Source organism: Panulirus ornatus, chromosome 7 (genome assembly GCF_036320965.1).
Source record: "Panulirus ornatus isolate Po-2019 chromosome 7, ASM3632096v1, whole genome shotgun sequence".
Lineage (NCBI taxonomy): Eukaryota > Metazoa > Arthropoda > Malacostraca > Decapoda > Palinuridae > Panulirus > Panulirus ornatus.
The window spans coordinates 38171957-38196633 of record NC_092230.1 but is presented as its reverse complement, the minus strand read 5'-3'; the positions used below and the strand labels follow the sequence as shown (position 1 = coordinate 38196633).

Genomic DNA, 24677 nt, shown 5'->3' with positions numbered 1-24677 from the left:
ATATTGAGACTTGGTGTCTTGCCCAAGTATATTACAAATTGCAAGGGGTAGACACTGAAACCTTGGAAAGAATATTGGATCAGTGGGTTAAAACAGTTTCAAATGAACCCAAAATAGACACTTGCAAAGTGTGTTTGGCATCAGAAAAAATAGCTTTGAGAAACAAGCAGGATGCAAACAGGCTTTGCTACAGGTAAGAATATGATATTAGGTGCTCAAACTCAGGTAGGTTTTCACTTTCTCTGAAGCTAGCAGATAATGCACTGAGTGATGTGATGTAGCCCTAACATGTGGCAAAAAAAATTTTGTATGTACTTGTAGGTAGATGGGTATTTTCTCTCTCTCCTTCAGTTTATTGTTGTAGTCCTTGGCCCTGCTTGGAAATAGGAGCTCTGTATCACTAATCACTTTGTCATTCCTTCAGCTTTTTTGTTTGAACTGTCTTGCCACCAGCATGCTACACCATGCATAGGATATTTTTATTAGGAAATTTCGTTTGTAGACTTTCCAGCAAAAATAACTCTGCATTCAGTGTATTTCATAGAATTTCATACTATTTTTTAAATTGAACATAGTCATAGATTTATTTTTTTTTATTTATTATACTTTGTCGCTGTCTCCCGCGTTTGCGAGGTAGCGCAAGGAAACAGACGAAAGAAATGCCCCCCCCCCATACACATGTATATACATACGTCCACACACGCAAATATACATACCTACACAGCTTTCCATGGTTTACCCCAGACGCTTCACATGCCTTGCTTCAATCCACTGACAGCACGTCAACCCCGGTATACCACATCGCTCCAATTCACTCTATTCCTTGCCCTCCTTTCACCCTCCTGCATGTTCAGGCCCCGATCACACAAAATCTTTTTCACTCCATCTTTCCACCTCCAATTTGGTCTCCCTCTTCTCCTCGTTCCCTCCACCTCCGACACATATATCCTCTTGGTCAATCTTTCCTCACTCATTCTCTCCATGTGCCCAAACCACTTCAAAACACCCTCTTCTGCTCTCTCAACCACGCTCTTTTTATTTCCACACATCTCTCTTACCCTTACGTTACTCACTCGATCAAACCACCTCACATTGTCCTCAAACATCTCATTTCCAGCACATCCATCCTCCTGCGCACTACTCTATCCATAGCCCACGCATCGCAACCATACAACATTGTTGGAACCACTATTCCTTCAAACATACCCATTTTTGCTTTCCGAGATAATGTTCTCGACTTCCACACATTCTTCAAGGCCCCCAGAATTTTCGCCCCCTCCCCCACTCTATGATCCACTTCCGCTTCCATGGTTCCATCCGCTGCCAGATCCACTCCCAGATATCTAAAACACTTCACTTCCTCCAGTTTTTCTCCATTCAAACTCACCTCCCAGTTGACTTGACCCTCAACCCTACTGTACCTAATAACCTTGCTCTTATTCACATTTACTCTTAACTTTCTTCTTCCACACACTTTACCAAACTCAGTCACCAGCTTCTGCAGTTTCTCACATGAATCAGCCACCAGCGCTGTATCATCAGCGAACAACAACTGACTCGCTTCCCAAGCTCTCTCATCCCCAACTGACTTCATACTTGCCCCTCTTTCCAAAACTCTTGCATTTACCTCCCTAACAACCCCATCCATAAACAAATTAAACAACCATGGAGACATCACACACCCCTGCCGCAAACCTACATTCACTGAGAACCAATCACTTTCCTCTCTTCCTACACGTACACATGCCTTACATCCTCGATAAAAACTTTTCACTGCTTCTAACAACTTTCCTCCCACACCATATATTCTTAATACCTTCCACAGAGCATCTCTATCAACTCTATCATATGCCTTCTCCAGATCCATAAATGCTACATACAAATCCATTTGCTTTTCTAAGTATTTCTCACATACATTCTTCAAAGCAAACACCTGATCTACACATCCTCTACCACTTCTGAAACCACACTGCTCTTCCCCAATCTGATGCTCTGTACATGCCTTCACCCTCTCAATCAATACCCTCCCATATAATTTACCAGGAATACTCAACAAACTTATACCTCTGTAATTTGAGCACTCACCCTTATCCCCTTTGCCTTTGTACAATGGCACTATGCACGCATTCTGCCAATCCTCAGGCACCTCACCATGAGTCATACATACATTAAATAGCCTTACCAACCAGTCAACAATACAGTCACCCCCTTTTTTAATAAATTCCTCTGCAATACCATCCAAACCTGCTGCCTTGCCTTTAACTACTAATCATGTGACCCACTTGTGTTGATGTATCATATTGATAATGCATATATCACCAGATATTACAGAATAAGTGAAATCCTGAAAAATATGTTTTGCACCAGCCAGTTTTGTTGTCCATCAGCTGGTGCCTAAGATTTCACTTACCACATATTCAGATTTTTTGAAAAGGAATTTGTGCATGTTATATTAAGCATCCTGTAAACAAAACCTATATTTTTAGTATCCACTGTAGTAGGGAAAGGCATAAGATATGGAAAGGTAAACATAATGTTTTTGATGTAGTTTTTGCACTTGTATTATCTTCTTTATTTGATTAATTATCTTTTTATCTCTCCAAACAGTGTGTTTTATGTGTTTTATGAGCAGTACCTTACAATGTGGAAAGATGTTTTGACATCCCTTGGCATCTCCCTTGCGACTGTGTTCTTTGTGAGCATCATCCTGTCTGGTCTGGATATCGCCTCATCTTTTGTGGTTATTCTCACCATCACCATGATCCTCATCGACATAGGTGGACTTATGTATTGGTGGAATGTATCTCTCAATGCTGTCTCACTTGTCAATCTTGTTATGGTAAGTGTGAACATTCAGAAGCTTATATTTGTAGCATTTAGTAATTTAAGTCTCCATACATTAAAGTAGCAATGGTTAGACTAATGAAGAGCTAGACAGACATCTTCCTGAAAGTGTTCTCAAGCGAGTTATAAATCAGTTGGAAATTACTGCATTACCTTTTACACACACAAGGGGGTGAGCTCTCCTGATATCTCAAAGGTTAACAAGGCACATATAAATATCACTGAACCATGTTTGAATGATAATGATAAATATCAATTTGTGAAGTTGCATATGGTCTTACAGTTTCTTTTTAGATCCATTTGTCTGCAAATTATTGCTGTAATATACAAACCAAATGATAAATATTTTACCAACATCCCCATTACTGTGTCTTTGTTAATGTGCGTTCTGTTGCTATCATACAAATGTTTCATTTATTTATTATATATAATCGCCGTCTCGCATACTTTTTCGCTGTTTCCCACATTAGCAAAGTAGTGCAAGGAAACAGACAAAAGAATGGCCCAACCCAATATTCCAAAAGAAGGAACAGAGAAGGGGGCTAAGTGAGGATATTCCCTCAAAAGCTAAGTCCTCTGTTATTGACACTGCCTCGCTGATGCAGGAGGTGGCGAATAGTATGAAAAAAGAATATATATATATCCCTGGGGATAGGGGAGAAAGAATACTTCCCCCGTATTCCCTGCGTGTCGTAGAAGGCGACTAAAAGGGAAGGGAGCGGGGGGCTGGAAATCCTCCCCTCTCGATTTTTTTTTAATTTTCCAAAAGAAGGAACAGAGAAGGGGGCCAGGTGAGGATATTCCCTCAAAGGCCCAGTCCTCTGTTCTTAACGCTACCTCGCTATCGCGGGAAATGGCGAATAGTATGAGAAAAAAAAATATATATATATATATATATTGGGGGGGGGGGGGGGGGGGGGGGGGGGGGGGGCGAAAATTCTGGGAGCCTTGAAGAATGTGTGGAAGTCGAGAACATTATCTCGGAAAGCAAAAATGGGTATGTTTGAAGGAATAGTGGTTCCAACAATGTTGTATGGTTGTGAGGCGTGGGCTATGGATAGAGTTGTGCGCAGGAGGATGGATGTGCTGGAAATGAGATGTTTGAGGACAATGTGTGGTGTGAGGTGGTTTGATCGAGTAAGTAACGTAAGGGTAAGAGAGATGTGTGGAAATAAAAAGAGCGTGGTTGAGAGAGCAGAAGAGGGTGTTTTGAAATGGTTTGGGCACATGGAGAGAATGAGTGAGGAAAGATTGACCAAGAGGATATATGTGTCAGAGGTGGAGGGAACGAGGAGAAGAGGGAGACCAAATTGGAGGTGGAAAGATGGAGTGAAAAAGATTTTGTGTGATCAGGGCCTGAACATGCAGGAGGGTGAAAGGAGGGCAAGGAATAGAGTGAATTGGAGCGATGTGGTATACCGGGGTTGACGTGCTGTCAGTGGATTGAATCAAGGCATGTGAAGCGTCTGGGGTGAACCATGGAAAACTGTGTAGGTATGTATATTTGCGTGTGTGGACGTATGTATATACATGTGTATGGGGGTGGGTTGGGCCATTTCTTTCGTCTGTTTCCTTGCGCTACCTTGCAAACGCGGGAGACAGTGACAAAGCAAAAAAAAAAAATTATATATATATATATATATATATATATATATATATATATATATATATATATATATATATATATATATTTATTTATTTTATTTTGCTTTGTCGCTGTCTCCCGCATTTGCGAGGTAGCGCAAGGAAACAGAAGAAAGAAATGGCCCAACCCACCCCCATACACATGTATATACACACATGTCCACACACGCAAATATACATACCTATACATCTCAATGTACACATATATGTACACACACAGACACATACATATATACCCATGCACACAATTCACACTGTCTGCCTTTATTCATTCCCATCGCCACCTCGCCACACATGGAATACCATCCCCCTCCCCCCTCATGTGTGCGAGGTAGCGCTAGGAAAAGATAACAAAGGCCCCATTCGTTCACACTCAGTCTCCAGCTGTCATGCAATAATGCCCGAAACCACAGCTCCCTTTCCACATCCAGGCCCCACACAACTTTCCATGGTTTACCCCAGACACTTCACATGCCCTGATTCAATCCACTGACTGCACGTCAACCCCGGTATAACACATCGATCCAATTCACTCTATTCCTTGCCCGCCTTTCACCCTCCTGCATGTTCAGGCCCCGATCACTCAAAATCTTTTTCACTCCATCTTTCCGCCTCCAATTGGGTCTACCACTTCTCCTCGTTCCCTCCACATCCGACACATATATCCTCTTGGTCAATCTTTCCTCACTCATTCTCTCCATGTGCCCAAACCATTTCAAAACACCCTCTTCTGCTCTCTCAACCACGCTCTTGTTATTTCCACACATCTCTCTTACCCTTACATTACTTACTCGATCAAACCACCTCACACCACACATTGTCCTCAAACATCTCATTTCCAGCAAATCCACCCTCCTGCGCACAACTCTATCCATAGCCCACGCCTCACAACCATACAACATTGTTGGAACCACTATTCCTTCAAACATACCCATTTTTGCTTTCCGAGTTAATGTTCTCGACTTCCACACATTCTTCAATGCTCCCAGGATTTTCACCCCCTCCCCCACCCTATGATTCACTTCCGCTTCCATGGTTCCATCCGCTGCCAGATCCACTCCCAGATATCTAAAACACTTTACTTCCTCCAGTTTTTCTCCATTCAAACTTACCTCCCAATTGACTTGACCCTCAACCCTACTGTACCTAATAACCTTGCTCTTATTCACATTTACTCTTAACTTTCTTCTTTCACACACTTTACCACACTCAGTCACCAGCTTCTGCAGTTTCTCACATGAATCAGCCACCAGCGCTGTATCATCAGCGAACAACAACTGACTCACTTCCCAAGCTCTCTCATCCACAACAGACTTCATACTTGCCCCTCTTTCCAAAACTCTTGCATTTACCTCCCTAACAACCCCATGCATAAACAAATTAAACAACCATGGAGACATCACACACCCCTGCCGCAAACCTACATTCACTGAGAACCAATCACTTTCCTCTCTTCCTACACGTACACATGCCTTACATCCTCGATAAAAACTTTTCACTGCTTCTAACAATAGACGCCCAGATATGCACATATACATGCATATACATGTCAACATATACATGCACGTACGTAGACATTACATACATACACATGTACATATTCATACTTGCTTGCCTTCACCCATTCCTGTCGCTACCCCACCCCACAGAAAAACAGCATTGCTGTCCCCTGCTTTAGCTATTTTCCACATTAACAAGGTAGCATTTCAGAACAGATGACTGAGCCTTAGAGGGAAATCTCCTCATATGGCACCCTTCTCTGTTCCTTCTTTTGGAAAAGTAAACCTGGAGGGTAGAATTTCCAACCCCCCACTTCTGCTCCTTTTAGTCACCTTTTTACCCCCATCCCCCAAACTGCCACACAAACAAACACACATGCTCTGCTGCTCTGCAATTTCATCACCCTTATGGATACATATATCATATTGAAATGCCTAGCAACTTCCAGCACAAGTTCTCCTAGTGGCAAAAATAATGAGAGGCCTCTACCTTGAAGGAAACTGTGAAAATCTTTTATGAAGTTTACTGGTGCTGGAACTTCTGTGGTTGATCATAGTTTTGGAGTGAATAAAAGCATAATATGCAGTATTAAGCTAAAGGCAGAGAAGTTCAGAAAAGTCTGTGAACAGCTTTTAGTTAAGATGATGATGATGGCTGCACGCCTAGCTGATGTATTAGGACATGGAGAATGCCCTCAGGATTTGACTGTGAAAATATTATATGAATGTTTGAGATTTCTCTCTGATTTTTTGTCGGTAAGTAAACTTTAAGAGCAATATTGGTTTGGTATGTAATTTGGGCATACAGTTCCTAACCTTGTATTTACATTGAAAACCGTGAAGCTGAAATTCACAAAACTGAGTTGCAAGATTTCTTGGTTAATATCTTGTGGATGTTCGCAACACTTGGGTGCCTATGCATGGAAATACTCATGGAGTATTTTATATGCCTGGCAGCAGAGCAGCATAGGCTAAAGGGCATTTTGCAGAAATAATCAGTGTCTCACCTTGTTGAATTGTACCATATGTCATTTTATATAGAAAATTATGTCCTGGTTAATCATAATAATAGACTTAGGGAGATTTTTTTTCTAAATATTTGAGAATATTCTGCTCACAGAGACTACAGTGCATATTAGGACTGCCATAGCAATAGGGTTAGTGTGTCAAAACTATTCAAAAGAAACTATATCTCTAACACAATAGTGTTTTGCTAGCTTAACACCTCATTTATATGTTAAGGTGTATATTCTGTATCATGTAATACTACTATGTGGTTTTATTCTATGATTATTATGGTATGAAATGATTTGGGCAACCACAAAAATTGTCACAAGGACATAGCAGAGAAGATATATCGATGACTCTACTAGGACTTGACTTGTATTTAACATAGGATTGCATATTTTTTTGTTTACTATTTAGTTTGAGGACTACATTGTTTATTCTGTTTTGCTGTGTTTACTGTTACTGGTTTTACAGACATTTGTATTAATAAACTCCCGTCTGACTTGGACAGGTCCAACAGTATTCTTGGGTACAGTATACAATGTTGTTGTTAGAAGAATTACAAGTGTATGATAGTTTTGTTTTCCTAAACAAATTGGATTTTGAAAGTGTTCAAGGAAAATTTTCGCATTTTCGGAGCTCTGAGTGTGGTTTTGTACAAGTATCACTGAACATACTGGATCTACAGATGTGTGGTTGGACAGTAAAAGCATAGGTGTTACTAGACTCCACCTGCAAGTGGTTACACCAAAATGAAAAGTCACCTTGACAAGGCTTTATCACTGTCGGTGAATGGAATGGAGTTCACCTTTGTCAAAGACTCTGGTATCAAAAGAGTCCATTATTTTCCTGCTCCTCTGTGGATAACAGCCACAAAACTGAAGGAGCCTGATAAAAGAGATCCTGAGGTATAATGCTGATGATAGACTTATACTGTTAGAATTAAGCTATACATAATAAGTATGTATGCTCTTCCCTATCTCAGTTTAGCTAGAGTTTATTAAGCTATTGTATATTAAAAGCTACTGAAAGAGACTTACAAAATAATTTCAGGCTGCGGGTATATCTGTTGAGTTTTGCAGCCACATCACACATGCATTCTCCTTGTCCATGGAGGAAACAAGACTCCTGCGAGCAAAGGATGCCTTAGTCACTATGGGCAGCTCGGTAAGTGGTGACTTGAACAATTAAACTCTCTCTCTCTCTCTCTCTCTCTCTCTCTCTCTCTCTCTCTCTCTCTCTCTCTCTCTCTCTCTCATATGGCCTTGTCTTGTGCAAAACCTTGTGGGTTGTATGTGATGCTTGCTACTCTTTTAAAGGAATTCTTCAATGTTCTGACACAGTGATAGTGTTAAGCAGTAATTTACTTTAGTTGAAAGATATTAGTTACTCATTAAGGGCTCATAGACCCACTTAAAATAAGAAGTATGAGTGTCTCGATGCTTATAAAAAGAAAAAATGGTTTGCAAATTACTTAGGAGTAAAATCAGGGATTGGTGAGGGGAAAAGTGATAGGGAAGGAGTAGCACTACTTTAGATGAAAGTGGATGGTGAGAGATATGTGATATTAGCACTTGGCCATGAGAAGAAAGATCATGAGAAGCAAGTGTTTTGGGAACAGCTGAGTGAGCGTGTGAGAGATATACACAAGTATACATATGTGAGTAGGAGAGGTGATCCATGGGATCTATTTTATTACACATTGATTGATAGGCATATAAAAGGGAGAGCTTCTGAATGAAAATTTGCCAAGAGGGGCAGCTGGGGGATGTCTGATCACTATCTTGTGGAGGCAAGGGTGAAGATTTGTAGAGGTGTTTGTAAAAGAAAAAATATCAATGAGAAGAGAGTGGTGAAATTAAGTGAGCTTGGAAAAGAAACTTGTTTAAAGAAATACTGGGTGAGATTGAGTGTATAATGGCAAAAGGTGATACTAAATGAAGTGAGGGGAGTGGATGAGGAATGGGAATTTTTAGGGAAGCAGCGATGGCATATGGAAGAGATGCATATGGTGTTCAATAGGTGGGAGATGGGTAGATTAGAAAGGGCAGTGAGTGGTGGAATGAAGAAGTAAAGATGCTTGTGAAAGAGAAAAGAAAGGTGTTTGGGTGGTACTTACAGGAAAGTGCAAATGATTGGGAGATATATAAGAGAAACTGGCAAGAGGTCAAGAGGAAGGTGCAGGGGTTGAAAAAAGAGCAAATGAGAGTTGGGATGAGAGAGTATCATTTAATTTTAGTGAGCATAAAAATATGTGGAAGTAGGTAAATAATGTGTGAAAGAAAAGGGAACAAATGGAAACATTGGTGAATGGGGCAAAAGAGAAAGTGATAACAGGTAGTAATTAATTAAGGAAGAGATGGAGTGAATGTTTTGAAAGATTGTTAACTATGTTGATGATAGAGTGCCTTGCAGTCATATAATATTGTTGGAACTAAAATTCCTTCAAACACACCCATTTTGCCCTCAGAGATAACATTCTCTCTTTCCTCACATTCTTTATTGCTCCCAGAATGTTTGCCCCCTCTCCTACCCTATGACTCACTTCTGCCTCCATAGAGTACCATTCACTGCCAGGTCCACTCCCAGATATCTGAAACATTTTCACTTCCTCCAGTTATACTACATTCAAACTTACATCCCAACGAACTTGTCCCTTAGCCCTGATGAACCTGATAACCTTGCTTTTATTCACATTTACTCTCAACTTTCTCCTTTCACACACTCATCCAAACTCAGTCACCAACTTCTGCAGTTTCTCACTTGAATGAGCCACCAGTGCTGTATCATCAATGAACAACAATCGACTTTCTTCCCAAGCCATTTAATCCCCAACAGATTGCATATTTTCTCCTCCAAGACTCTTACATTTACCTCCCTCACCACTCCAACCATAAACTAATTAATCAACCATGGTAACATCTTACATCCATACTGCTGATCTACCTTTACTGGATGATTAGGGCCAGGTGGCCTGCCAGCTGTTATAGAAGTCAGTACTGTTGTTATAATATCAGTGTAATGTTTTAAATCTTGCAAATTTGAGTAGTAAATTTGACATTATTGTAAAATAACCAATTGTACATGATGATGATACCTAAATATTGCAATGCACACTTCCTCCAGTTATACTACATTCAAACTTACATCCCAACTAACTTTTCCCTTAGCCCTGATGAACTTGATAACCTTGCTTTTATTCACATTTACTCTCAACTTTATCCTTTCACACACTCATCCAAACTCAGTCACCAACTTCTGCAGTTTCTCACTCGAATGAGCCACCAGTGCTGTATCATCGATGAACAACAATCGACTTACTTCCCAAGCCATTTAACCCCCAACAAATTGCATATTTTCTCCTCCAAGACTCTGTCATTTACCTCCCTCACCACTCCAACCATAAACAAATTAATCAACCATGGTAACATCTTACATCCTTACTGCTGATCTACCTTTACTGGATGATTAGGGCCAGATGGCCTGCCAGCTGTCATAAAAGTCAGCACTGTTGTTATAATATCAGTGTAATGTTTTAAATCTTGCAAATTTGAGTAGTAAATTTGACAGCATTGTAAAATAACCATTTGCATATGATGGTGATACCTAAATATTTCTATGTGTAATGAAAATATACTAAGTTTACTCTGTATCATGGATTTTAGATTTATTGCATGTATTGGATAGGAGCAGTAACTGAGGTAGAGGAGGCCAAATTGCATACTGGATTGTTTGGGCGAAAGAGATGCAACAATGTATTATTGTGAGCAGTACTATGATTATGGATTTTTGTACTGACTGAAGATATTGTAGAAAATTATGTGCCATAATTAGAAACTTCATAAGGTTAAAGGAAGTTTTATACATTAAGGAATATATAATGATAAAGATTGTTTCTCTAATAATTATTAGTTTTATACATGGATTTGTATGTAGCATTTATGGATCTGGAGAAGGCATATGATAGAGTTGATAGAGATGCTCTGTGGAAGATATTAAGAATATATGGTGTGGGAGGAAAGTTGTTAGAAGCAGTGAAAGTTTTTATCGAGGATGTAAGGCACGTGTACGTGTAGGAAGAGAGGAAAGTGATTGGTTCTCAGTGAATGTAGGTTTGCGGCAGGGGTGTGTGATGTCTCCATGGTTGTTTAATTTGTTTATGGATGGGGTTGTTAGGGAGGTGAATGCGAGAGTTTTGGAAAGAGGGGCAAGTATGAAGTCTGTTGGGGATGAGAGAGCTTGGGAAGTGAGTCAGTTGTTGTTCGCTGATGATACAGCGCTGGTGGCTGATTCATGTGAGAAACTGCAGAAGCTGGTGACTGGGTTTGGTAAAGTGTGTGAAAGAAGAAAGTTAAAAGTAAATGTGAATAAGAGCAAGGTTACTAGGTACAGTAGGGTTGAGGGTCAAGTCAATTGGGAGGTGAGTTTGAATGGAGTAAAACTGGAGGAAGTGAAGTGTTTTAGATATCTGGGAGTGGATCTGGCAGCGGATGGAACCATGGAAGCGGAAGTGGATCATAGGGTGGGGGAGGGGGCAAAAATTCTGGGAGCCTTGAAGAATGTGTGGAAGTCGAGAACATTATCTCGGAAAGCAAAAATGGGTATGTTTGAAGGAATAGTGGTTCCAACAATGTTGTATGGTTGTGAGGCGTGGGCTATGGATAGAGTGGTGCGCAGGAGGATGGATGTGCTGGAAATGAGATGTTTGAGGACAATGTGTGGTGTGAGGTGGTTTGATCGAGTAAGTAACGTAAGGATAAGAGAGATGTGTGGAAATAAAAAGAGCGTGGTTGAGAGAGCAGAAGAGGGTGTTTTGAAATGGTTTGGGCACATGGAGAGAATGAGTGAGGAAAGATTGACCAAGAGGATATATGTGTCGGAGGTGGAGGGAACGAGGAGAAGAGGGAGACCAAATTGGAGGTGGAAAGATGGAGTGAAAAAGATTTTGTGTGATAGGGGCCTGAACATGCAGGAGGGTGAAAGGAGGGCAAGGAATAGAGTGAATTGGAGCGATGTGGTATACCGGGGTTGACGTGCTGTCAGTGGATTGAATCAGGGCATGTGAAGCGTCTGGGGTAAACCATGGAAAGCTGTGTAGGTATGTATATTTGCGTGTGTGGACGTATGTATATACATGTGTATGGGGGTGGGTTGGGCCATTTTTTTCGTCTGTTTCCTTGCGCTACCTCGCAAACGCGGGAGACAGCAAAAAAAAAAAAAAAAAAAAAAATTAAGGAATATATAATGATAAAGATTGTTTCTCTAATAATTAAGGTTATTCATAAGTTAATAATTCTTTAAGATGATTTTATTTTCAAATGGAACACTTAAGGGGAATGTTAATATCTAACTATTCTTGCTTCTCATTAGGTCCTGTCTGGCATCACATTCACAAAGTTCGGAGGTATCATTGTTCTAGCCTTTGCACACTCCAAAATCTTCAAAGTCTTTTATTTCCGCATGTACCTGGCCATCGTACTTTTTGGTGCAGCACATGGTCTTATATTTTTGCCAGTCATGCTTAGTTTCTTTGGTAAGTAAACCCTGATGTTTGATGATGCACAGAAACTTGAGACTTAACAAAAGTTAAAAATAAACTGTTTGGCGCACACCATATGATTAAGGATAGAACCAACAAAAAAAATTATAAATATTTAGAAACATAGTTTAACGTGTGAACTTTTCCCCTTCAGTTGCTACACAAATGAAGGAACTAAGGATGCCATCCATACAGCTTTAACATGTAAAACAGACATATGAAAAGATAATTATTGTAAAATCTTGTTTTACCAGTTATTGTAGGGGATATTATTTTTACTTTAGATATTTTGCACATTTGACACCTTACTTTGAGTGCAAAGGAGGTATATCTGATAAAGGTTGATCTGATGCACAAGTAATAATTAACCTTTTTTTTAGGTGAATAATTTTGTGTTTTCTAGGATATAATGGCCAAAGAAGTTAATATCTTGTGGCCCAGGAGAGGGTCTAATGCAAGCTAAAATACTTCGAAAATCTTTTAGGAATTTTCCAAAGATATCCAACTATAATGCCACCAACCTGGTTCCATCACATTAATGTCTTATTTTTCATCTTTTTACAAAACAGGCCAATTGGTCATTCAGCTTTTATACAGATAATTAAGACTTTCCTTCAAAGTGGCCAACCCACTGCTAGACAGTGGTTTTGCTTCCTTTCTTAAAGGTAGGTGCATGTCATCAAAAGTATGAGAATGTATGATCCCTTGGAGATCTACATAGATAGTGAAGCATAAATTAAGTGGTGAGACCTTGTGCAAATGTTTAATAATGCTTGGATAAGTGTAAAATCAGTCAAATCATATACAACATTTAGCTGAATAACTTCGTTTCTTCTCTGTCATTTATATGAGCTGTTAAGTCTTCTGTTCATGAGGTTTGCTTCAGAACTGGCTCCTTACCATTGTGTTAGGGATCCTCTACCCTTAAAGTTACAGCTGAATAGCAATAACAACAACAGGAGGGTTTGGTCACCAAGCTTAATAGCCTTTTGCAATATGTTGCTTTTGATATGGATTTCTTTGGTGACAGCTTTGATTAGCACAAGTGTGGTGTAAGATCGAAGACTGACAAATTTCACTGAAAACTAAATTGCAGTACGGTGAGTAACATGTTTATTTTTCAGTTAAGGTTTCTAAGTAGTAAGTGCCTTCATTGTTTCTTGCTTCCTGTGTTAATGATTTGCAGTGGTACCCGTAAGTTGTGTATGAGGAACAGTCTCGAATTATTATTGTTCCAATTCAATCTCAGCCAGTCATGGCTTTTTTCATTTGGTGCTAACAAAGATAGAGGGGGGGGGACATGTATAATGCTCCGATGACCTTTGTACCTGACTGACATGTGACCATAGAATGCTACCCTGCTCAACCTACTGTGACCTGACCTGAAAGGTTTAAAGCCTTGACCAGATGGGATGGTGGGCATCTTTCTTGTTTCCCCTGGTAATTTTACCACATTTATAACCATGTTTCAATTGTTCTATTGAGGGAGAACTGTCTGATAAACTGAAATTTTTCAAGGATCTTATTGTAGATTTAACAACACTTCTCTTCAGACAATGACCAGATTTAAAAAGTGCATTTGCAGTAATTCATGTGATTAAAGTATCATCACAAGAAGCAGGGCCTTTCCCATTTCCAACTCCAGTGTCTCACTTATGTTCATCAACTTGTTTAAGTCTCTCCCTTTTTATCTGACATTTCCTTTCTTTGGACATTCTGTGTAAGGTAATATTTATACAACTGTTTCACTTGTATCCCTGGGTATGTTTCTGATGAACATATTCCTCATGAAATTTGTGTATTTGAATGTAACATTTATATCAGTTTTTTTAGCAAGTTTTTGAAGTCCCTCGAAATTAATATTATTATGAAGAGCAGATTTTTCATAATAAGCAGGACCATACTTTACAATCAGTAATTAGCCTTTTCGTTAGCATATTTTCTTTTGGAAGGTTGACTTTTTGTTGGGAATTCAATGGCACAGTTAGATGATTCTTATATCCTTATGACCGAAGCCAGTATTAACTTTTTTGCTGTATAATTCATTTCCTTGGGGTTCCCTAAAAACTGTCAGTTTTCCACCAAAAAAAATTTAATCTATATTTGACATATTTTTTAGATATATGGGAGTGGACTTTGCAGCGAATGGAAGTGTTTCATAGGGTGGGGGGCGAAGGTTCTGGGAATGCTGAAAATGTGTGGTGGAAGGAAAGATCATTGTGTGGGAGGGCAAACATTAGTATGCTTGAAGGAATAGTACTCCCAGCAGTATTATATGGATGTGAGATATGGCTATAGATAGGGTTGTTCAGAGGAGGGTGGATGTGTTGGAAATTAAATGTTTGAGGATAATATGTGGTGTACTGTGGTTTGATGAAGTTAGCAATGAAAGAGTAAGAGGGATGTGTGGTAATAAAAAAAGTGTGGTTGAGAGAGCAAAAAAGGGTGTGTTGAAATGGTTTGGACATTTGCAGAGAATGAGTGAGGAAAGATTGACAGAGAGGATTTATGTGTCAGAAGTGGAGGTAACAAGGAGAAGAGGGAAACTAAATTGGAGATGGAGGGATTGAGTGAAAAAAGATTTTCAGTGATCAGGTCCGAACATACAGGAGGGTGAAAGGCACGCACAGACTAGAGTTAATTTTGTTGTGTGTACCTGGTAAGTTGTATGGGAAAGCAGTGATTAGGCGGTGAAAACATGTATTGAGCATCAGATTTTAGAGGAACATTATGGTCCCAGGAGTGTTAGAGGATGTGTATGTAGAGAGGAGGGTGAGTAGTTCCAAGTGAAGTTGATCTGTGACAGGGGTGTGTGATGTCACCATGGCTGTTTAACTTGTTTATGAAGGGGATGGTGTGGAGGGAAATACAAGGGTCTTGGAGAGAGGGGTTAATATGCAGTCTGTTGGAGGTAAAAGGGCCTGGAAAGTGAGTTACTTGATGTTTGCTGATGACACACCACTGTTGTCAGATTCAATTGAGAAACTGCAGAAGGTGGTGTTTGAGTTTGGATGTGTATGAGTAAATTGAGTAAAATCAAGATCATTAGGTTTAACAGTGCAGAGGGACAGGTTAGTTTGAGTGTTGAGCTGGAGTGAAGAAAATTTAGGTAAGTGAAGTGTTTTAGATACCTGGGAGTGTACATGACAGCAAATGTAACCATGGAAGCAGAAATCACTCATAAGGTGGGTGAGGGGCTAATGGTTCTGAGAACATTGAGGAGTATGTGGAGAGAGAGAGGTCATTATTTGGGAGGGAAAAAATGGTTACAGTATAGCAGAAGGTATAGCAGTCCAAATGATGTTGTTTGGATGCAAGGAATATTATCTAGACGAGAATGTGTGGAGGAGGATTCATTTTTGGAAACAAGTTAGTAAGTAATGAAAGGGTGAAAGAAAGGTTTGGTATCAAGTAAGTAGAGTGTGGTTGAGAGACATGAAATGGTTTGGACATGACTAAATGAGTGAGAAGAGTTTGACAAAGAGGATATATATATATATATATATATATATATATATATTTTTTTTTTTTTTTTTTTTTTTTTTTTTATACTTTGTCGCTGTCTCCCGCGTTTGCGAGGTAGCGCAAGGAAACAGACGAAAGAAATGGCCCCCCCCCCATACACATGTACATACACACGTCCACACACGCAAATATACATACCTACACAGCTTTCCATGGTTTACCCCAGACGCTTCACATGCCTTGATTCACTCCACTGACAGCACGTCAACCCCTGTATACCACATCGCTCCAATTCACTCTATTCCTTGCCCTCCTTTCACCCTCCTGCATGTTCAGGCCCCGATCACACAAAATCTTTTTCACTCCATCTTTCCACCTCCAATTTGGTCTCCCTCTTCTCCTCGTTCCCTCCACCTCCGACACATATATCCTCTTGGTCAATCTTTCCTCACTCATTCTCTCCATGTGCCCAAACCATTTCAAAACACCCTCTTCTGCTCTCTCAACCACGCTCTTTTTATTTCCACACATCTCTCACCCTTACGTTACTCACTCGATCAAACCACCTCACACCACATATATATATATATATATATATATTCTTTTTCTTTCTTTTAAACTATTCGCCATTTCCCGCGTTAGCGAGGTAGCGTTAAGAACAGAGGACTGGGCCTTTTTTGGAATATCCTCCTGGCCCCCTCTGTTCCTTCTTTTGGAAAATTAAAAAAAAAAAAGAAAAAAAAAGAAAAAAAAACGAGAGGGGAGGATCCCCCCCCCCCCCCGCTCCCTCCCCTTTTAGTCGCCTTCTACGACACGCAGGGAATACGTGGGAAGTATTCTTAATCCCCTATCCCCAGGGATAATATATATATATATATATTTTTTTTTTTTTTTTATACTTTGTCGCTGTTTCCCGCGTTTGCGAGGTAGCGCAAGGAAACAGACGAAAGAAATGGCCCAACCCCCCCCATACACATGTATATACATACATCCACACACGCAAATATACATACCTACACAGCTTTCCATGGTTTACCCCAGACGCTTCACATGCCCTGATTCAATCCACTGACAGCACGTCAACCCCGGTATACCACATCGCTCCAATTCACTCTATTCCTTGCCCTCCTTTCACCCTCCTGCATGTTCAGGCCCCGATCACACAAAATCTTTTTCACTCCATCTTTCCACCTCCAATTTGGTCTCCCTCTTCTCCTCGTTCCCTCCACCTCCGACACATATATCCTCTTGGTCAATCTTTCCTCACTCATTCTCTCCATGTGCCCAAACCACTTCAAAACACCCTCTTCTGCTCTCTCAACCATGCTCTTTTTATTTCCACACATCTCTCTTACCCTTACGTTACTCACTCGATCAAACCACCTCACACCACACATTGTCCTTAAACATCTCATTTCCAGCACATCCATCCTCCTGCGCACCACTCTATCCATAGCCCACGCCTCGCAACCATACAACATTGTTGGAACCACTATTCCTTCAAACATACCCATTTTTGCTTTCCGAGATAATGTTCTCGACTTCCACACATTCTTCAAGGCCCCCAGAATTTTCGCCCCCTCCCCCACCCTATGATCCACTTCCGCTTCCATGGTTCCATCCGCTGCCAGATCCACTCCCAGATATCTAAAACACTTCACTTCCTCCAGTTTTTCTCCATTCAAACTCACCTCCCAATTGACTTGACCCTCAACCCTACTGTACCTAATAACCTTGCTCTTATTCACATTTACTCTTAACTTTCTTCTTTCACACACTTTACCAAACTCAGTCACCAGCTTCTGCAGTTTTTCACATGAATCAGCCACCAGCGCTGTATCATCAGCGAACAACAACTGACTCACTTCCCAAGCTCTCTCATCCCCAACAGACTTCATACTTGCTCCTCTTTCCAAAACTCTTGCATTCACCTCCCTAACAACCCCATCCATAAACAAATTAAACAACCATGGAGACATCACACACCCCTGCCGCAAACCTACATTCACTGAGAACCAATCACTTTCCTCTCTTCCTACACGTACACATGCCTTACATCCTCGATAAAAACTTTTCACTGCTTCTACCAACTTGCCTCCCACACCATATATTCTTAATACCTTCCACAGAGCATCTCTATCAACTCTATCATATGCCTTCTCCAGATCCATAAATGCTACATATATATATATATATATATATATATATATATATATATATATATATATATATATATATATATATATATATATATATATATATGTCAGAATTGGAGGGAACCAGGAGAAGAGGAAGACCAAATTGGAGATGGAAGGTTGAAGTGAAAAAGATTTTGAGTGCTGAGGGCCCAAAAATGCAGGAAGGTGAAAGGTATGCACATGATAGAGTGAAATTTAGAAATGTGGTGCATGGGGGACAATGTGCTTATAGTAGACAGGAATCATGGGAGGTGAAGTAACTATAGGATGGGTGAGGGGGGGTAAAGGTCCTGGGTACAGTGAGGTATGTGTGCAAAGAGAGGTCACTGATGGCAAAGATGGATACGTTTGATGGTTTAGTAGTCCCATCAGTGCTGTATGAAAGCAAGGCATGGGCCTTTGGCAAAATGTAAATAAGAGGTTGGATATGTTGGAAATGAAATTTTTATGAGGACAGTATGATGTGTAAGGAGAGTTGATTAAGTAATGACAGGGGAGGAGAAAGAGGTGGCATAATAAAGAGATACAGAGAGAGAGCTGAAGAGGATGTGCGGAAATAGTTTGGACATATGGAGAGAATTGGTGAGGATTGGTTAACAAAGAGGATATATGTGTCAGAAGTGGAGGAGACTAGGAGAAGGGGGACACCAAAATGGTGATGGAAGGGTAGCCCTCATAAGATTTTGAGTGCTTCGGTCCTGAACATGAAGGAGGGTGAAAAGTGCCCATAAGGTAAAGTGAACTGGTGGACGTGGTATACTGGGGTTGACTTAATGTCACTGGATTGAACCAAGGCATATGAAGCAGCTAGGAACCACAGAAAAGTTTGTGGGGCCTAGTTGTAGATAAGAGGCTGTATTGTACATGACAGCAAGAGAATGGGTTTGAGCAGATAAGGCTTTTTCCCTGTTCATTTCTGGGACTACCATGCTAGTGTCAGAAACGGCAAGCAAGTATGAAAGAAAATGAGAGAAAGATTTCACATTTAAATCAGCTTTACTTTGTAGCTAGCTTTTTTGGTAGTTTTCTTATGAATGTTTTATCACATATTTATAGACTTGTCACTGCTCCAGAGTGATTATAATGAAAATCAAGCATGGGTCCCTTCTTGTAAAAGAAGTGACGAGGGATTGAAAATTCTGTATGCTGGCTTCTGAAGTTATTAGATATTTTAGATGTAAAAGTGATTGAGCTTTCTTCTGTATGATACTTTGATAGATCTTTTATAACAAAAATGCATATATTAAAGAGAATGTTGGTTACCATTTGGTTTAAATTTTAAGTATCTCATAATGCAAATTATCATCCTATTCTTCATAAGCCTTAGCTGCATGTGTGAGACAGATTATCTTAGCTTTAATGTTTATAGACAGGTATGAGGAAGAAAGTGATTGGTTCTCAGTGAATGTAGGTTTGCGGCAGGGGTGTGTGATGTCTCCATGGTTGTTTAATTTGTTCATGGATGGGGTTGTTAGGGAGGTAAATGCAAGAGTTTTGGAAAGAGGGGCAAGTATGAAGTCTGTTGGGGATGAGAGAGCTTGGGAAGTGAGTCAGTTGTTGTTCGCTGATGATACAGCACTGGTGGCTGATTCATGTGAGAAACTGCAGAAGCTGGTGACTGAGTTTGGTAAAGTGTGTGGAAGAAGAAAGTTAAGAGTAAATGTGAATAAGAGCAAGGTTATTAGGTACAGTAGGGTTGAGGGTCAAGTCAATTGGGAGGTGAGTTTGAATGGAGAAAAACTGGAGGAAGTGAAGTGTTTTAGATATCTGGGAGTGGATCTGGCAGCGGATGGAACCATGGAAGCGGAAGTGGATCATAGGGTGGGGGAGGGGGCGAAAATCCTGGGGGCCTTGAAGAATGTGTGGAAGTCGAGAACATTATCTCGGAAAGCAAAAATGGGTATGTTTGAAGGAATAGTGGTTCCAACAATGTTGTATGGTTGCGAGGCGTGGGCTATGGATAGAGTTGTGCGCAGGAGGATGGATGTGCTGGAAATGAGATGTTTGAGGACAATGTGTGGTGTGAGGTGGTTTGATCGAGTGAGTAACGTAAGGGTAAGAGAGATGTGTGGAAATAAAAAGAGCGTGGTTGAGAGAGCAGAAGAGGGTGTTTTGAAGTGGTTTGGGCACATGGAGAGGATGAGTGAGGAAAGATTGACCAAGAGGATATATGTGTCGGAGGTGGAGGGAACAAGGAGAAGAGGGAGACCAAATTGGAGGTGGAAAGATGGAGTGAAAAAGATTTTGTGTGATCGGGGCCTGAACATGCAGGAGGGTGAAAGGAGGGCAAGGAATAGAGTGAGTTGGAGCGATGTGGTATACCGGGGTTGACGTGCTGTCAGTGGATTGAAGCAGGGCATGTGAGGCGTCTGGGGTGAACCGTGGAAGGCTGTGTAGGTATGTATATTTGCGTGTGTGGACGTATGTATATACATGTGTATGGGGGGGGGTTGGGCCATTTCTTTCGTCTGTTTCCTTGCGCTACCTCGCAAACGCGGGAGACAGCGACAAAGTATAATAGAAAAAAAAAATAATGATATTTCCTACAGATTGTTCATTTATTTCATTGAATTTATTTTCTCATTACTAGTTTTACCAGAAGAGTTATCTACACCACATATATTCAAGCCTCATAGGGAGCTAGATTTAGGAGAGAAGGGAAAAGAACACAAACTTTTATCCAGAGTAAGCCATAAGATATGATTACAAACATGGCATCTAGGATTTTAAACCCCAAAAGAATATATTATGATGATGGCATGCAAATACTTTGGTAAAATTGGTAAATGGAAAAGAAATAAAGGTAGCCCAAATCATAAGTTATGAGCTTTTGATGGAGGAAGGAGATAAAGTACCGAAAACATTATGAGAGATGGCCTGCACTTACTCAACAAAATTATTTCTAGTTATTAAGTTTCTTCATAAGTGATCAAAAAGGAGATATTTTTCGGCTAATTTATTCTTGTCTAGAAGTACTTAAAGCATGTTTTCCACATCTTGTTTGTACAGTTTTTACTATGCATGAAATGCACCATAATAGATAAGTTTAGTACATTTATTACTTACAGTAGAGAATATTAATGAAACCATTGAGTTACTCTTTTGTGGAGCATTATAGCTTTTTCTCTAAACAGTGAAATTAATACTTGAGCTGTAAGTTCTTATTTGGAATGAAATGTGTGCTGTATCCACAGGTATTATGGTACTGACATTGCTTTGTGTGTATTAACCATATGAGTATTCCTCCTAACCTGTTTAAAAGGATACCAGTGTAAATAATTGAGTGTAAATATCTGATATGTAAATATGATTGTCTGAGATGGTGCATTTATTTTACATAATTCAGGAAGAATAATACAATGACATCTATATGCACAGCAGCACAGGTTTATAACACTTACTTTCAGGTGTAGAATATGCTGCATATAGCTCATTCCTTTGTTTAGAAGTTGTTTTACTTTTAAAACGATACAAAAGGAATTTGTTGCTCTTAAGATTTGTATTAATTGATTAAGCCTTCATAGAAGCAGTTACTCATTGGACATTTGTACTTCTACTGTAAATCATTGCCCATTAGAATGGTGAATATGGAAATTATTTGTTTTGATTCAGTAAAGAGTTGGCTCAAACATAGGGTGAATATTGCTTCTATTTGTATTTTGTAATGGATATTCATTTCAGCTTAACACAGTTAACTTACACCTATTCATTTTTAAGTCCAATTTTAATTCTGGTAGATTATTTCTGAATGTTCCTCAGGGATGATTTGGTTTGTTGTGTTATTTTGTTTGTAATTTTTTTTTTTTTTTTTTTGGTGTGTGTGTGTGTGTGTGTGTCATGGACAAAAGTCTACATCAAGGCTGGGCCTTAATTGAAATGTAAAGAGGCTGATGAAAGGGGGAAAAAAAGGCAAGGAAAAGTGTTTACAGTCTTTGGAAGAAGAGAAAAACCTGTCTTTTAAAAAGTGTCATCTTATTCATATTGGGAAAGACAAGAGAGGGTGCAGGGTTCCAGAGCTCTAAGGTGTTGGGAAAGAAACAGTTACTAAAATGACCCTCCCTTGATTTGCTAACAGCCACATAACAATCATGTGATGCAGGAGCTTGCCAAGAATTGTGTGCTGTAGCTAATGTTTGGGGCAGCACAAACAACCAGGAGAGTTGATAAGTCAGACTGCTTTCAGCTCCACTCCATCAAGTAAGGATGCAGAGCTAGAATCATCCTAGATTTGAGTGCAGTTTTACATACAAGGATGGATAAATCCTTAGTGTAAAGGGAGTAACTGTTCTGAAGGAAAGATATTTCACCATTCAAACAGGACTCCTAGTTTCTTAGGGGCAGACTTAACTATTTCTGTAATGTAGGATTTCCAAGATAGTACAGATTTTAAGGTATTACCAAGTATGTTCTTTGAATCAAAAGGTGGAATTACAGATTCTTCAAAGAAGAGAGGAGAGATGTGAAGAATTTATGATAGGTGGACAAAAACTGGGTTTTAGAAGTAGATTTCATATGCCTCAAAGAGAGAACCTTGAGAGACACCACTGTTGATGGAGAAATGGGGAGAGACTGATCTATCAACAATAACGGAGATAGATCAGCCTCAGAGGAAACTCGATATGAGGGAGCAAAGTGAGGGAGTCAAGCCAAAAGAAAGAAACTTGGAGACAAGACCCCTGATGCCACAACCTGTCTAAAGTTGTGGAAATATTAAGGGCAACTACACAGGGTTGCCCAAAATCTGGATGTTCAGGCCCCAATCACTCAGAATCTTTTTCACTCCATCTTTCCACCTCCAATTTGGTCTCCCACTTCTCCTCGTTCCCTCCACCTCTGACACATATATCCACATTGTCAATCTTTCCTCACTCGTTCTCTCTATGTGACCAAACCATTTCAAAACACCCTCTTCTGCTATCTCAACTACACTCTTTATATTACCACACATCTCTCTTACCCTCTCATTACTTACTCGATCAAACCGCCTCACGCCACATATTGTTCTCAAACATCTCATTTCCAGCATATCCACCCTCCTCCGCACAACTCTATCTATAGCCCACGCCTCACAACCATATAACATTCTTGGAACCACTATTTCTTTAAACATACCCATTTTTGCTTTCCAAGATAACGTTCTCGACTTCCACACATTTTTCAATGCTCCCAGAACTTTCGCCCACTCCCCTACCCTATGATTCACTTACACTTCCATGGTTCCATCCGCTGCCAAATCCACTCCCAGATATCTAAAACACTTCACTTCCTCCAATTTTTCTCCATTCAAACTTACTTCCCAATTAACTTGTCCCTCAACCCTACCGTACCTAATAACCTTGCTCTTATTCACATTTACTCTCAGCTTTCTTCTTTCACACACTATACCAAACTCAGTCACCAGCTTTAGCAATTTCTCACCCAAATCAACCACCAGCGCTGTATCATAAATTATCATAAATTATCAAAAATTATATGGGAGGGTATTGATTGAGAGGGTGAAGGCATGTACAGAGCATCAGATTGGGGAAGAGCAGTGTGGTTTCAGAAGTGGTAGAGGATGTGTGGATCAGGTGTTTGCTTTGAAGAATGTATGTGAGAAATACTTAGAAAAGCAAATGGATTTGTATGTAGCATTTATGGATCTGGAGAAGGCATATGATAGAGTTGATAGAGATGCTCTGTGGAAGGTATTAAGAATATATGGTGTGGGAGGAAAGTTGTTAGAAGCAGTGAAAAGTTTTTATCGAGGATGTAAGGCATGTGTACGTGTAGGAAGAGAGGAAAGTGATTGGTTCTCAGTGAATGTAGGTTTGCGGCAGGGGTGTGTGATGTCTCCATGGTTGTTTAATTTGTTTATGGATGGGGTTGTTAGGGAGGTAAATGCAAGAGTTTTGGAAAGAGGGGCAAGTATGAAGTCTGTTGGGGATGAGAGAGCTTGGGAAGTGAGTCAGTTGTTGTTCGCTGATGATACAGCGCTGGTGGCTGATTCATGTGAGAAACTGCAGAAGCTGGTGACTGAGTTTGGTAAAGTGTGTGGAAGAGGAAAGTTAAGAGTAAATGTGAATAAGAGCAAGGTTATTAGGTACAGTAGGGTTGAGGGTCAAGTCAATTGGGAGGTGTGTTTGAATGGAGAAAAACTGGAGGAAGTAAAGTGTTTTAGATATCTGGGAGTGGATCTGGCAGCGGATGGAACCATGGAAGCGGAAGTGGATCATAGGGTGGGGGAGGGGGCGAAAATTCTGGGGGCCTTGAAGAATGTGTGGAAGTCGAGAACATTATCTCGGAAAGCAAAAATGGGTATGTTTGAAGGAATAGTGGTTCCAACAATGTTGTATGGTTGCGAGGCGTGGGCTATGGATAGAGTTGTGCGCAGGAGGATGGATGTGCTGGAAATGAGATGTTTGAGGACAATGTGTGGTGTGAGGTGGTTTGATCGAGTGAGTAACGTAAGGGTAAGAGAGATGTGTGGAAATAAAAAGA

At 40.1% G+C, this 24677-nt stretch overlaps 1 protein-coding gene across 1 annotated transcript in view; it reads left to right on the top strand.

The window, feature by feature from the left end:
- Nucleotides 1-24677, top strand: part of LOC139749541 (NPC intracellular cholesterol transporter 1-like) — a 247767-nt gene that overhangs the window by 185049 nt on the left and 38041 nt on the right. Inside the window, exons 20-22 of the mRNA XM_071663526.1 lie at nt 2608-2839; nt 8049-8162; nt 12366-12528. Coding sequence (XP_071519627.1) covers nt 2608-2839; nt 8049-8162; nt 12366-12528 — 509 coding nt within the window. The remainder of the gene's footprint in view (nt 1-2607; nt 2840-8048; nt 8163-12365; nt 12529-24677) is intronic.